The sequence below is a fragment of the Manis pentadactyla genome, chromosome 9 (assembly GCF_030020395.1).
Source record: "Manis pentadactyla isolate mManPen7 chromosome 9, mManPen7.hap1, whole genome shotgun sequence".
NCBI lineage: Eukaryota > Metazoa > Chordata > Mammalia > Pholidota > Manidae > Manis > Manis pentadactyla.
The window spans coordinates 19,816,296-19,830,459 of record NC_080027.1 but is presented as its reverse complement, the minus strand read 5'-3'; the positions used below and the strand labels follow the sequence as shown (position 1 = coordinate 19,830,459).

The following is a 14,164-nucleotide window of genomic DNA, read 5'->3' as shown; positions in this document are numbered from 1 at the left end:
TATGTCCCCTAATCTGCATATCAATCTAACATTTACTATGTTCTAGAATAGTCTGCGAGGCACTATGGACAAAAGAGACAGCTAAGGCCTGGAGACTGACCTCAAGAAGGGCAAAGTTTACTGAGAGAAACCAAACCTTTGTAAAAAAATATCATAGGTTATGATAGTGTTGGGGAGAAGTTTGGTTTGGAAATGCAAGAAGTCAGAATGGAAAGAATTCACTAAAGTGAGACTAGCAGGGAATGGCAGCTGGCTTGTAGGCAGCAGAAAGGAAGGAAGAACAGAGAGAGGAAGGGAAGCCCATTGAACTCCTGATTGGCATTGGGCAAATCCTTTGCCAACTCCTAAAGCCAGGGTTACCTGGCATCCAGTGTCCGCTTGAATCTACACAGTGAGGCAACTAAATTCCTACCACCCCAGGATTTGGGGGAGCCACAGAGCACTGGATTGAGTGATATTATGTTCTGAGAACTTCCCAACGGTAAAGAAAGGAGTTTTTCAGGCAGGTATTAAAAAGCATGATTGCACAGCTGCAGTCACCCAGGTGATGGGAACTTGCAAAGCCAAATCAGAGCTGTGAGTAGTCCCTCCCTATTACCTAGAGTAGAACAAAGACAGAGTGAAAACTGGTGATACACTTAAAGAAAGGGAGTGCAGGCAACCTCAGAGAGGAGGTGCACTTGAGGGTTTGGGGATTTAGAGCTCCTTTTGGGTAGGGGTCAGCATAAGGCATGATGTATACAGGTGATTCATAATTCCTTTGAAGGTTTGTCTTAAGAATAGGGTTATTTAGGTGATTGTGTTGGTCCAGATCTTGGCATTCTTTATCCACGTAGGTTTATTTATATTTTGGTGGTCCATCTCCTGTCCTTGTTATTTAGTTACTTACTTAAGGGGCTGAAAGAAGAAGTACAACATATGGCTTAAGTTGATGGTTAAGATGAGCCATTTTCTTAGGCTAAGTATAGTGTAAAATGGCATGACCCTTGTCCTATTTCACTGCCACTTGAAACTTCAACTAATTAACTAATTAACTCCTGACTCCTTTCTGGCTCTCTGGTTTTATCTGGTTAACTCTTTGGGTCCCTTTTAGTGGGCTTTACTGGCTTTATTCTCTTTCTACCTGCTCATCTTTCTATTTCTGCCTCAAAATAGGATTACCTATGTCCTTGCTTGTGGGAGGCAGGCCAGTGGGAAGAGTTCTCTAGGGACAATGTCAGAAGCTTTTTGTGTGCTCTGAGAGATTTATGCAAGAGGGGGAAACATGTATCTGTGCCTAAAGATGCATGGATAGCTGTCCAGTGGGAAGGAGACATTTCCAGCAAAGGAAAAGAAACTATGAGCATCAAGGCATAGTAACAGGAGATGGAATGAAGGGTGGAGGAACTGTCTAAAGCTTGTCCAGTCTAACTGAAGTATAGAGAGTATTTGTTGGAATGATGATAGATGTGATTGCAGAAGGATTTTTTTTTTGTCACACTCAGAATATACTCAGAGACAATGGCTTAACCTCACCAGTGTTAACGTGCTTGAAACATCAGGGATTGTGGCAAAAAGCATGGGGGGGAGGGTCCCAAGTGGTACTACCCAAATCAATTGTGCATGGCAGGCCTGAGCATTGAGCCCTGAACACACTACTCCCTGCTCCTCTGGGATCAGAAAATGAGGAAAGGGGGACCCTCCTAATAGTGACATAGGACTACTGAGGATTGTAAAGCGAATCAGCTGGCATGGCTGATTCTAAAACTCAGTGCCTCTCACTCCTCAATCTGTGCTCTTTCTACTTGAGCAAATCCCTCCTGCACCTTCTTCTGCCAAGACATAAATCTCCCTTCATGTAGGTGTTTTTGCTGGTAGTCACATCTTGAAATAAATCTTCACTTTCTGAGCCTCATGCTCTAATCCACCTGTCCTCTTGTAAGGGTGGTTGATAATCTAGTGAGAGGGGAACAAAAGCAGAAATGAGATAGTTTGCAATGCAAAGGGACATTTCTTTCTCAGTGAATCTCTTGGCCAGAAATGCCTGTATTTTTCCACATTAAATCTACCCTCTCATATTTCTTCACACATTTTATTTGGAGCTCAAAGGACATTCATATTTGAACATTTGCACTTGCTTTTCCCTGGCTGAAAACATCCTTTCACTTCTTCTAGTTGCTCAAAAATGTACCACCATCACAGCGAGGTCTTCCCCATCACCCTCCTCAAATCTGGGCTCCCTATCCCCATCTCCCTGACTGTCTATTCTCTTCCTCTGCTTTATTCTTCTTCTGGGTAACCATATAATTGACTTGATTATTTCTTTTGCTGCCTGTCTGCACTCACTAGGACATGCTTATAGTAAAGACATGTTTTGCTGTTGTTTTTTCCACTGCTGGATGCCTTTGCTTAAAAAGGACTCTGACCCAGAGTAGGCACACGTGCTATTTGCTGAGTGGGTAAATAGACAAACTGCCCTAATTCTCAAGGAGCATATCAATCAAATGCACAGTCTGGTCTGCTCTGATGATGGCACTTAAGCTTCAAAAGCACTTGTCATTATCCCAGATTACTTACAGTAACTAGAAATCTCTGACTGTTTTGTGCTACTTGCAGGCATGTACAAGAAAATCCAAAGGCAAACATAATCATAGAATACACCATCTGACTTTCTGATGTTTTGTTTTCAAAACAGAGTATGTTTGTGAGGAGGATAGTTGCCATTTGAGCAGCAAATTCCTTAATGTGGAAGAGCTATTAGGTACCATATCTTTGGAATCAAAGGTAGCCCTGATTAGAAATTAGACAAACTAGGGACAGCACTGAGCCTTCGGGCTGATGACTTGCACTCAAGTTCTCTCTCACTGCTTCTCAACCGTCAGAAGACCTTATACAAATGCCTTAGTTATATTAAGCCTCAACTACTAAACATGTTTATTGTAAAGATCAGGAATATAATGTTTGTAAACTAATCAGGGGAGGGCTTGACACATGGAAAAGTTCAGTACATCAGGGACCCTCTAACTCTGAGAGCATAAGCACCTCTGACATATGGCTAAAGCTGCAACTTCCTGGGTCTCTCCCTGTAGAGACCAAATTCAGCAAGTCAGAGTTCCAAGGAGCTCTCCTGGAATGCCACACTTATCACACTGACAGCAGTCCTACTTTACAGCACGTGAAGATGATATGAATTAGTGTGTGTATAAAGGCATTTTGCAGGTGAGTATACAATACTTGTGGGAAGCAATATTGTCTATTCAGCATGAGATGTGGGGTCAGAGAGACCTGAACTGAATTCCAAGTCCAAACCTTTCTGACTTAGTCATCTTGAAAAATTTATTTAAACCTCCCGAGAATCAATTTCCTCATCTGTAATATATTTCTCATATGAAATAATGAAATCACATCTTATACGATTGTGGGTATATTTAATAGAGACAACTTATTTTTAAGTAGATTAGAAGTATATTTGACATCCAATAGATATATGTTGAACATTTAATATTATGTTAGTTACTAATGTCATTTAATTGTAGGGTTGGGCGTGGAGTTATTATTATGCAAAAAGTGAGGATGGTAAAATTGATGGTCACCGGGCCCCTTTATATCAGGACTGCTACCCTCTGCTAGACAAGCATGTTCTCCTTTGGCGTAGAGCTTTCTTGATGAGCCCATATTATCCATTATGGAACCACACCCCATCTTCCACTGATATCTTTATTTCTCTGTCTGATGCACCATTCATTTATAAATAATTATGAAATTTTGGTGGGTTACTGATAACTAAGAAACCTGAACTCTGTGGATCTTGAAAATGTTCAAATCCACAAACACAAACAAAGTAGTTTACATGTGTTCATTGCAGACTTAAACATGAACTATAGGTCACAGGTGAAAGCATTTCCATAAGAAAGGATTTCCCTTCTCGCCAGTCTTAGGGACTGTGGCAGCCCAAGAGTAATAATAGAGTAATGATGATCTGCCATCTAACACTTTATATATGTATCTTTTATCTTGCTCCTTGTTGGGAAAAAATAAATATAAAAAATTGAACTTTTCATGATTTATTTTCATCCTAATTATAGATACCTCTCTTTATTCTACCTCCTCCTAGCCTAGGGCCCATAGTCAAAGGAGATCATTCTTTTGGAAAATGATTCTCAATGGGTAGTATTGTCTTCCATTTTTGTGTCAGTTCTATAATTTCATGTTCCACTCCTTTGTTAAATGTAAATTGTACTTTCTCACCACGAATTGAGAAAACTGTCCCCCGTTTACTCTCAGCAGCTTCAGAAGCTGCCATGGAATCTTGGTGGGTATGAAATGAGGCTTAGTTTTGCCTGTCAAGTAACGGAGTGCTGTGGAGTCATTGTTTGAATCAAACTAAATTTCTATGCCACCAGTAATACCTGAATTACCCAATTTGCCAAAATTTGTAGCAAGACCTCATTCCAACATTTGAGAATTCAAATCTGTAAGTTTGAGAATCTTTTATAAAGTTAATAGAGTCCATTGAAAAGAAAGCCACAGGCCGCAGATGGAATCACTTATTCAGGCCCCCCATCAACAAACTAAGACTTCATAACTTCATATCAGACAAGATGGAAGAAATTGTCTAAAATACCACAAACTGTAGATGATCATGGCAGATTTTTATGTTCAGACATTTGTAGCAAAGTCTTACACATTCGCTGGTTTCTAAGAATGAAATATTTGGGAAAACAACCAATGTAACTTTTTTCTTGTAATGAAAACACTTCTTTTTTTTGGGTACTTGAACAAATACTAGCTCAAGATGTTCTAAATACAACTCTTACATAATCCTTTGAACTAAGTTAGGTTTTAGTCACTGAGACCACAGACTGATGGTGAAGTCCCTTGGAGGAACAATCCAGAAACTGAGCCGAGGGGTACACTGAGCGGCTCCCTTTAAGCGTTCTTGTGCTTGGCTTGCAACCATTTGTGAGGGTGATCCTACACTAGGAAAAGGGAGGTGCTCAAAAGTCCTGTGGGTTGTTGGACACTGGCTCTGAGCTGAAATAAACTGCAGACATAGAAAACCCCAGAGGTGTGTACTTGCCAGAGGAAACAGTGTGAAAGACAGTTCTGGCCAGAGTGTGTCTTTCAGTAGGTCCAGGGGGACTGGCTAGGTAGTTGATCATTATTTACCCAGACAGAAATCAGATGTGCATAGATATAGAGAATAAAAGAGAACCTTCATTTTAATTTTCTGTTTAGACACTTGGAAAGAAGATTTTTATTTTCTTAGAAGGTCAAGAAGAAGCTAATTTGCTACCTGTAGACACTGTTTACTGAGACGGTACAGGATATGCAATATCACAGCCCTGGAGGAAAGTTTAATGAAAAGTCCTGAACTTTTCATTAAAGACATGAAAGATGCAAGGGTGGGAACCTCAATTCCTCACCTTGTATTCATCTCGTTGTCTGAGGGGAAAGGATTGGGGCTTTTCGAGACGGCGCTCATGAGTGAGCAAGTATTTCAGACAGACAGGTTGGAGAGGCACCCAGGAATAGGAACTTCCATCTGAGAAATGAAATAGAGGCAGGTGGGTGCTAAAATGAATTTATATCTTCAAAAACTGTACAGTTGAGCAGGCTCACACTAGAATGAAGCCACTGTGGCCTTTGAGGCATAAATCATGCATTTGAAGTCACTGGATGTGTAGAGGAGACTGTAAGGCTTACATTCATTGAACATTGAAAGTCACATACATTGATTAGAAGATGTTGTAAACTCTTTATGTTCACAAAGATGCACACAATTCTATCCAGACATTCATATATTAGGAATCTCTCACTAAATAGTGTGCTGAAGTGGCATACTGAAAATAAGAAAAGATCTTACAGTAAGGACATTTGGGCAGCTTACCAGCTAAATCACTCAACCGTGGTGCTGTGAAAGAGTGAACGGAGCAGAATCGTGCAAGGAGGTGGGTAGAGAGTGGTTTGTGTTTGTGTTTATCCAGTGGGAAGTTATATAGTAGTTAGCTTTGTAAGTTGCTACTATACAGATACTTATTCCTTCCCAACAGCCCCCTTTTATTTTTAACTAGACACAATCTGACAGGGACAATAAGAGCTTTACACTATAATTTGAGGCATATCACAAGTCCTGCTACCCAGAAATGCCCACTGCTCATCATCCCTGCAGTGAAAGACCAGCAAGAGTTCATTTTTAAAAGTTAAGCATGTAAGTCCAAGAGATTTGTTGCATGGAGGAGAACACCAATCAACATGTGTACTTTTTAAAATGTTTATTAGAACTCATTTGTCCTAAACACAACTTAGAAACAACTTTCCATTTTCCCATAATGATTTTCTGCCACTAAGAGACACCAATTAGATCTGTTAACATTACTTAATAAATATATTCTACAGAAATTATATTATGAGCAGGAAATACAGAAGTATCTTTTACGAAATGAGTGTCTGCACTGGCATAGATGGCTTTCTAGAACATTGTCTACATCAAGCATCTTGGAACTAATCTGCTCTGCCTGTGTCTGTTAGGATTCCAGATCACCCCTAGTACTAAGTGTGCACTTGGGATTTTCTCTTCAGGTTACTGCGAACCACTGTCAGGGCTGGTCAGGCTCTCCTGCTCTGCCTGGACATCCTACAGTTTTAGAAACTACTTACTTCAATTTCACTTTCTTCCATTTTATTTTTTGATTAATGCCCATACTGATAGAAACACGGACCTATTCATGTTCGATCAACAGAAATTATATTAACATTGCCTCACTTTTTAAAATCAAAATTAAATGCAACTCATTATCTTTTTTCACTACCTGTATATATTAATTATATAGGCTTTTCTCTTTTAAATAATATTAACTCGTACACTTCTTTTTCTCACATTGCTTCATCTCACTATAGTTATTGGTTTTTATCATAATAATGGTGTTTTGATGCCTAGAATATCACAACTTGAGGATAGAATTCATCATAGGTACACCCCTATAAAATGAAAGAGGAACCAGGTAATTCAACAGTGATTCACAAAATCATATCTATGAGAACTTCTCTGATTTTTCCTTGAATGAAAACATGAGTAAGACATAGAGATTGTGAAGATCATGCTTACTGAGCATAACTGTTCTGACTTATTTCATGGGTGCCTCAGGGTCTGTGCTAATGCTTCAGGGTGAAAAAATATACAAAAGCATTGAAGAGACTCTGCTAAGGGAATGGAAAGTGACCCTTTCAATTAATTAAGTGTCATAGGAAAGTATTCAAAGATAATTCAGAATATTTGCTCCTATTTCCAGGAAATAGCTATATAGATACTCTTCTTATAAATTTCGGGCAGTTAAAATATTGTTATGATAAAGAAATGGCTCTTTCATTTTTTGAGAAAAGTGTCAAGACTTTTGGATTTAAGGTTTGTTTTTAACCTAGAATAACTTGAAATTCAGTAGAAATCTTTATGTTTTATGTTTAAAATTCATTTCCTAAATTTCCCTAAGTTTCTCTTCTTAGGTCTCCTGGATTGCATTATATCAAAAGAATACTAATTCTTTGACTAACCTTGCATGAATTCTTGAGTATGATAGAGCACAATGACATGAAATATAAAAGCTGACCAAAATTGTCCTTTCATGTCCATAGAAGGAGAGAATCATGATTTTCTGAAGACTTTAGTCAGAGCTTCTTTCACATCCTTATTCCTCAGGCTGTAGATCATGGGGTTCAGCATGGGGAACACCACAGTGTAAAATGTGGAAACGATTTTGTCCCTCTCCAAAGAATAGCTAGACCGGGAATGAGTGTAAATGTAGAGAATGGAGCCATAGTACAAGGTGACAGAGGTCAGGTGGGAGGAGCATGTAGAGAAGGCTTTGAGGCGGCCCTGGGTGGAGCGGATCCTCAGGATGGTGGTGATGATGAAGAGGTAGGAGGCGAGGATGAGCACACAGGGAGTAATGACATTGGAGGACAGGGAAAAGAATAGCAAAGCCTGGAAGCCATCTTTCCTTCCACAGGCCAATTTCACTAATGGAAACAAATCACAGAAAAAGTCATCAATGATACTGTCTCCACAGAAGTTCAAGGAAAAAATTCTTTTAGCAACAATGGAACAGTTGATAAATCCACCAAGGTATGAGACTGCTACCAAAAATGCACACAGCTTTATGGACATAGCCTGTGAGTAAAGCAGTGGCTTAGAGATGGCCACATAGCGGTCATAAGCCATGGCAGCCAGAAGATAGCACTCACTGTATGCAAGCCCACCAGAGAAGAGGAACTGAGCTACACAGCCAGCAAAGGAGATGCTTCTGTCCTCAGAGATGCAGATCACTAGGATCTTAGGCGTGTAGACAGAGGAATACCAGAGATCCAGAAAAGACAGATTCCCAATGAAAAAGTACATGGGCGTGTGCAGCCGGGAGTCACTGCAGATCAGCACCATGAGGGTGATATTTCCCACCACAGTCACAGAGTACACGGCCAGGAATACCACAAAGAGGACGCGCTGCGTCACGGGGTCTGTGCTGAAGCCCAGCAGGATGAACTCTGTCACCGTGTGGTTGCTCCTCTCCATGGCTCCAAGGAATGTCACCTGGGAGGGGAGAAGAGGAGAGTTCAGCCTGAATCACTGTGCTGAAGTAATAAATGTTTCCTCAGTGTATAACATAGTACTGTTGCCGGACAGCCGAGTCTGGGGAGGTCTCTCCCTGCTCACTAGGTGAAACTTTAACCTGAATAGAGGAGGGTTCATGGCTCTTAACGAGGAGAATTCACTAGCAGATGGACGAGTGTAGGTAAGGAAGGAATTTCTTTAAGCAGTAGTAACAAGGGATGGCAGTTGCCTTGCAGGTGGCTGAGAACAGGTGAGTATAGAGGGGATGTTTGCTGAACTCGTCCTCAGCCTAGGGTAGATACCCCTGCCAACACCTAAAACCAGGGTCACCCAGAGTCCCATGTCTGCTTGCATCTGCATGGCATGGGGACTAGCCCCTACTGCCCCATGATTTGGGAGAGCCATGGAGCATGGAATGGAGTGAGATTATGTTCTGAGAACTTTTCTAAGAAAGTGCATTTTCAGGCTGGCTACTAGGACAGATCATGCAGCTGCAGTTCTACAGCCAGTATATATTCATATCTCATAACAATATCTATACACATAAGAAAACACTCAGGAGAGTAAAAGAAAAAAAGTTGACGTAGTTCATATAGACAAGTTTAAAAATATATATACCAAAGAATGGAATACAATGATGGGAATACAGGGTTGCCAAAACTATTATTAAAAAAAGAAACAACTAGAATAAATGAAGACTTTGTTCTTCCCCTCCCCCCCACACGCAAGACTGCAAACAGAGCCTGAATTACAGCTTCAACCGATACCAGAAGTGTGACAATTTGGTGGCCAATTTGAAATTACATGGTAGCACCAGTGAGGGAATCTGCATGATGAACATCCTGCTGTTCCCTCCCCGTAAAGGAAGATGCCCGGGCTTCCACCAGTCCTTTCTTTTCTTTTGTTCATGACTTCCTTGTCCTCCTCCCTTGTCTACACACCCCTCCCCGTCCTGGTTGAATTTCATCTACTATGCGGGGGGAGACCTCCCCAGACGTGGTCGCCTCACAGCACCTTGTGGTGCTTCTTGTGGGAAGAAGTTGAAAACGCCTGACCTCAATCTTAACCTCAATATCTTCTGATCGGATTAGTCCCTGATTCTCATAATGATGTCAGAATATGATTATTTATTAAATAATGGCTGAAAACATTAAATATTTCATGCTGAGTCAAGCACTGTATTTAGTTATTTCACAGGCGTCATGTTATGCATTCCCTCATCATCCTTCATAGATATTTTTAAAGATTAAAAGCAATAATTTTGCTAATGACTAAACTGAGATTTAATAAGTAGCTACTAATTATATAATTTGTACATGGTACTGTCTTGCTCCAGAGTCTTGGTACTTAAACATTATATCACCTCCTTTCATATTTGGTGCTAAGTAAACCAGTGCTTGTGAACTCCATGGGGCCTCTCTTTTTTATATAACACTTTTCCTAAAACCAATGGCATAATGCTGAGAAATTCACATGGTATTACAGATAAGTACCTTGTAAACGTGGGGCCGGTTAAATGCTTCTAAGTAGCACCTAAATCACCTTCTGGCAGAGTCTTGAGTTTCTTAGTCTTACAACCAACGCTGATGATGAGAAGAAACATGGCTCAGGACCAGGACACTGAATGAAACTCCCAATCCCTCCCAGCAAAGGGCCACCCCTTGGATCCAGACAACTTATACCTGCTCAGGCTCCCCAGGGCATTTCCTGCCTTGGGTACCACTGGGGTTTGCAGCTTTGAAAGTGTGTAAAAGGCAATTAACCAAAAATTGTGTTAACTTTATGCAGGAGAATCTTGCTCAAGGCAAAAAGAGGAGAATGTTTTTAAAAGTAATAATAACAATTATTTTATTTCAAAAAATTGCTAAACAACCTTCCAGAAAGTTTAATTATCAAACAAATATATGGAATATCCAGTGCAGCTCTTGGTATCAAAAAAGAAAAAAGAGCCCACAGCAAGTAATTAATTTGCCTAAGATAAAATCAGAACTCAGTGCAGTCAGAAATTAAGCTCAAAGCATTCTGATTGTAAAATTCATATTCTTTACACTATACCAAGTGTACTTCAAAGAGGCATAACCTTTGTGTATCTATTCAACATTGATTACAATTCTTTAAACAGTAGACTCCCCTTGTCCCAAGTGTCTATACTGGTTGATTTTGTAACAAACATATTCACTCTACTTTTAACCATTTTTAGCTCATTTCCCAATTTTTAAATAACAAGAAAGGCATCATATTGCCCAGTGGCCCTAAAAGCAATTCTTCAAGCTTCTCCTTTATGATGATCATAATATTTCTTGAGTGCTTAGAATGTGCCAGGCTCTCTGTTGAGTGTTTTAAAGACTCATCAAATTTTGACCTTCACATTTATCGTGTGAATGGGATTAGTATACCCATTTTACAGATGAGCTGAATCATAAAAATGACTTGCAGATGTGCTGAGACTTACTGTGAGGTTTGTAGGTCATAAACTGTGAGGTTTGTAGAACCAAGATTCAAAAGCAGATCCCTCAGAGCTCATCCTCTGTCCCCAAATCTGCATATCGCTGTAACATTTAATGTGTCCTAGACACTCTGCCAGGCACCTTGGACAAGAGAGAAAACTAAGGCATGGGGACCGACCTCAAGAAGGGGGTGGTTTACTGGGAGAAACCAAACCTGTGTGAACACTGTGATAGGTTATGATAGGATTCCCTATGTACTTGCTGGTGGAGGCAGGCCAGCGGGGAGATCTTGTTAGGGGCCACGAGGGAAGCACTGTGTCTGCCCTGAGAGGGCTTACACAGGAGGGAGACACATGCACGCGTGCCTGAAGGTGCCTGGGTAGTAACCAAGTGGGAGGAGGACCTTTTTGGCAAAGGAAAGTAAACTACCAGTGCGGAGGCACTGACTCGGGAGATGGAATGAAGGGTGGAGGGACTGTCCCCAGCTTGTCCATCTCTCTGTAGTACAGAGATTGTTTGTTGGAATGATGGTAGGTGAGACTGAACAGGGATTTTATGCCACACTCAGAATATTCTCAGAGACGATGGCTTAACCTGGACCAGTGTTAACATGCTTGAAAGGTCAGGGGCTGTGGCAAAAAGCGTGATGCTGAGGGAGGCAACTGGCTCCGCCCGAATCAATTGTTAGCTGCAGGTCTGAGTAAGGAGCCCTGAACATGCTCCACCCCGTTCCTCTGTGATCAAACATGAGGAAAGAGGGACCCTCGTAATAGTGCAGTGGGACTACTGGGGATTGTAAGGAGAATGAGCAGGCATGGCTGAGTCTACCCTCAATGCCTCTGAGTCCGCATTCTGTGATCTTTCCACGTAAGCAAGTACCTCATGCGCCTTCTCCTGCCATGACATGAATCCCCCTTCATGTAGGTGTTCTTGCTGGTAGTTACCTCTGCAAATAACCCTTGACTTCCTGAGCATCACGCTCCAAACCACCTGTCCTCACGTAAGGGAGATCAATAATCTGGTGAGAGGGAAACATAAATACAAATGAGCAGCTTTGCAATGCAGTGGGACATTTCATTCTCAGGGAAGCTCTAAGGTACAAATGCCTGCATTTCTCCACTTGAACTCTGTGCACTGATATACACTCACATATTTATTTGTAGGTCAAATTTCAGTTTATGTAAAATATTTGAAATTGCTTTTCATTCTGCTTAAAACACTTTTTTACTTTATTTAGTTGCTCAAAAATGTATCACCGTCTCAAAGAGTTTTCCCCAGTCACACTTCTAAAAGTTGTGCCTCCTGCCCCCAGCCTCATCACGGGCTATTCTCTTCCTCTGCTTATTCTTTCTGGGTAATCATGTAATTAATGCAATTATTTCATTGGCTGCCAGTCCACATTCATGGAAAAGTTCAGTTCATCACGGGCCCTCTAACCCCGAGAACATAAGCACCACCTGACATATGGCTAAGCTGCACCATCCTGTAGAGACCAAATTAGGACATCAGAGTTCCAAGGAACCCTCTTAGTATGTCACATTTACCAGGATGACGGCAGTCCTACTTTACAGTATGTGAAGGTTAGATGAAAACTAGTGTGTGCATATCCAAAGGCATTCTGCAGGAAGGTGTACATACTTGTAAAAGCAAAATAGACTATTCACCATTCATATATTAGGAATCTCTCAATAAATAGCTGGCTAAAGTGGCACGTTAACAATAAAAGATTTCCAATAAGGAAATTTGGGCAGCTTACCATGTAACTCACTCAACCGTGGTGCTGTGAAAGAGTGAATGGACCAGAATCGGACAAGGACGTGGGTAGAGAGTGGTTTGTGTTTGTGTTTATCCAGTGGGAAGTTATATAGTAGTTAGCTTTGTAAGTTGCTACTATACAGATCCTTATTCCTTCCCAACACCCACCTTTTATTTTCAACTAGACACAATCTGACAGGGACTGTAAGAGCCTTTATACTATAATTTGGGGCATATCACAAGTCCTGCTACCCAGAAATGCCCACTGCTCATCATCCCTGCAGTGAAAGATCAGCAAGAGTTCATTTTTAAAAGTTAAACATGTAAGTCCAAGAGATTTGTTGCATGGAGGAGAACACCAATCAACATGTGTACTTTTAAAAATGTTTATTAGAACTCATTTGTCCTAAACACAACTTAGAAACAACTTTCCATTTTCCCATAATGATTTTCTGCCACTAAGAGATACCAATTAGATCTGTTAACATTACTTAATAAATATATTCTACAGAAATTATATTATGAGCAGGAAATACAGAAATATCTTTTAGGAAATGAGTGTCTGCACTGGCATAGATGGCTTTCTAGAACATTGTCTACATCAAGCATCTTGGAACTAATCTTCTCTGCCTGGGCCTGCTAGGATTCCAGATCACCCCTAGTACTAAGTGTGCCCTTGGGATTTACTCTTCAGGTTACTGCGAACCACTGTCAGGGCTGGTCAGGCTCTCCTGCTCTGCCTGGACATCCTACAGTTTTAGAAACTACTTCCTTCAATTTCACTTTCTTCCATTTTGTTTTTTGATTAATGCTCATACTAATAGAAACATGGACCTGTTCATGTTCTATCAACAGAAATTATATTAACATTGCCTCACTTTTCCCTATATAGGCTTTTCTCTTTTAAATAATATGAACTCGCAGACTTCTTTTTCTCAGATTGCTTCATCTCACTGTAGTTATTAGTTTTTATCACAATAATGGTGTTTTGATGCCTAGAATATCACAACTTGAGGATAGAATTCATCATAGGTTCACCCCTATAAAATGAAAGAGGAACCAGGTAATTCAACCGTGATTCACAAAGTCATATCTATGAGAACTTCTCTGATTTTTCCTTGAATGAGAACATGTGTAAGACATAGAGATTGTGGGGATCATGGTTACTGAGCATAACTGTTCTGACTTATTTCATGGGTGCCTCTGGGTCTGTGCTAATGCTTCAGGGTGAAAAAATATACAAAAGTACTGAGGAGACTCTGCTAAGGGAATGGAAAGTGACCCTTTCAATTAGTTAAGTGTCATAGGAAAGTATTCAAAGATAATCCAGAATATTTGTTCCTATTTCCAGGAAATAGCTATATAAATACTCATATAT

At 40.5% G+C, this 14,164-nt stretch overlaps 1 protein-coding gene across 1 annotated transcript; it reads right to left on the bottom strand.

The window, feature by feature from the left end:
- Positions 1-7,621: 7,621 nt before the first annotated feature.
- LOC118908011 (olfactory receptor 9G9-like) lies at positions 7,622-8,545 on the bottom strand. The gene has a single exon (XM_036877078.2). The coding sequence runs from the start codon at positions 8,543-8,545 to the stop codon at positions 7,622-7,624; it is 924 nt and encodes a 307-aa protein (XP_036732973.2).
- Between the last annotated feature and the right edge of the window lie 5,619 nt (positions 8,546-14,164).

What these genes read in the sequence shown, in the direction of transcription:
- LOC118908011 (XM_036877078.2), bottom strand. Translation starts at nt 8,545, where the DNA reads ATGGAGAGGAGCAACCACACGGTGACAGAGTTCATCCTGCTGGGCTTC.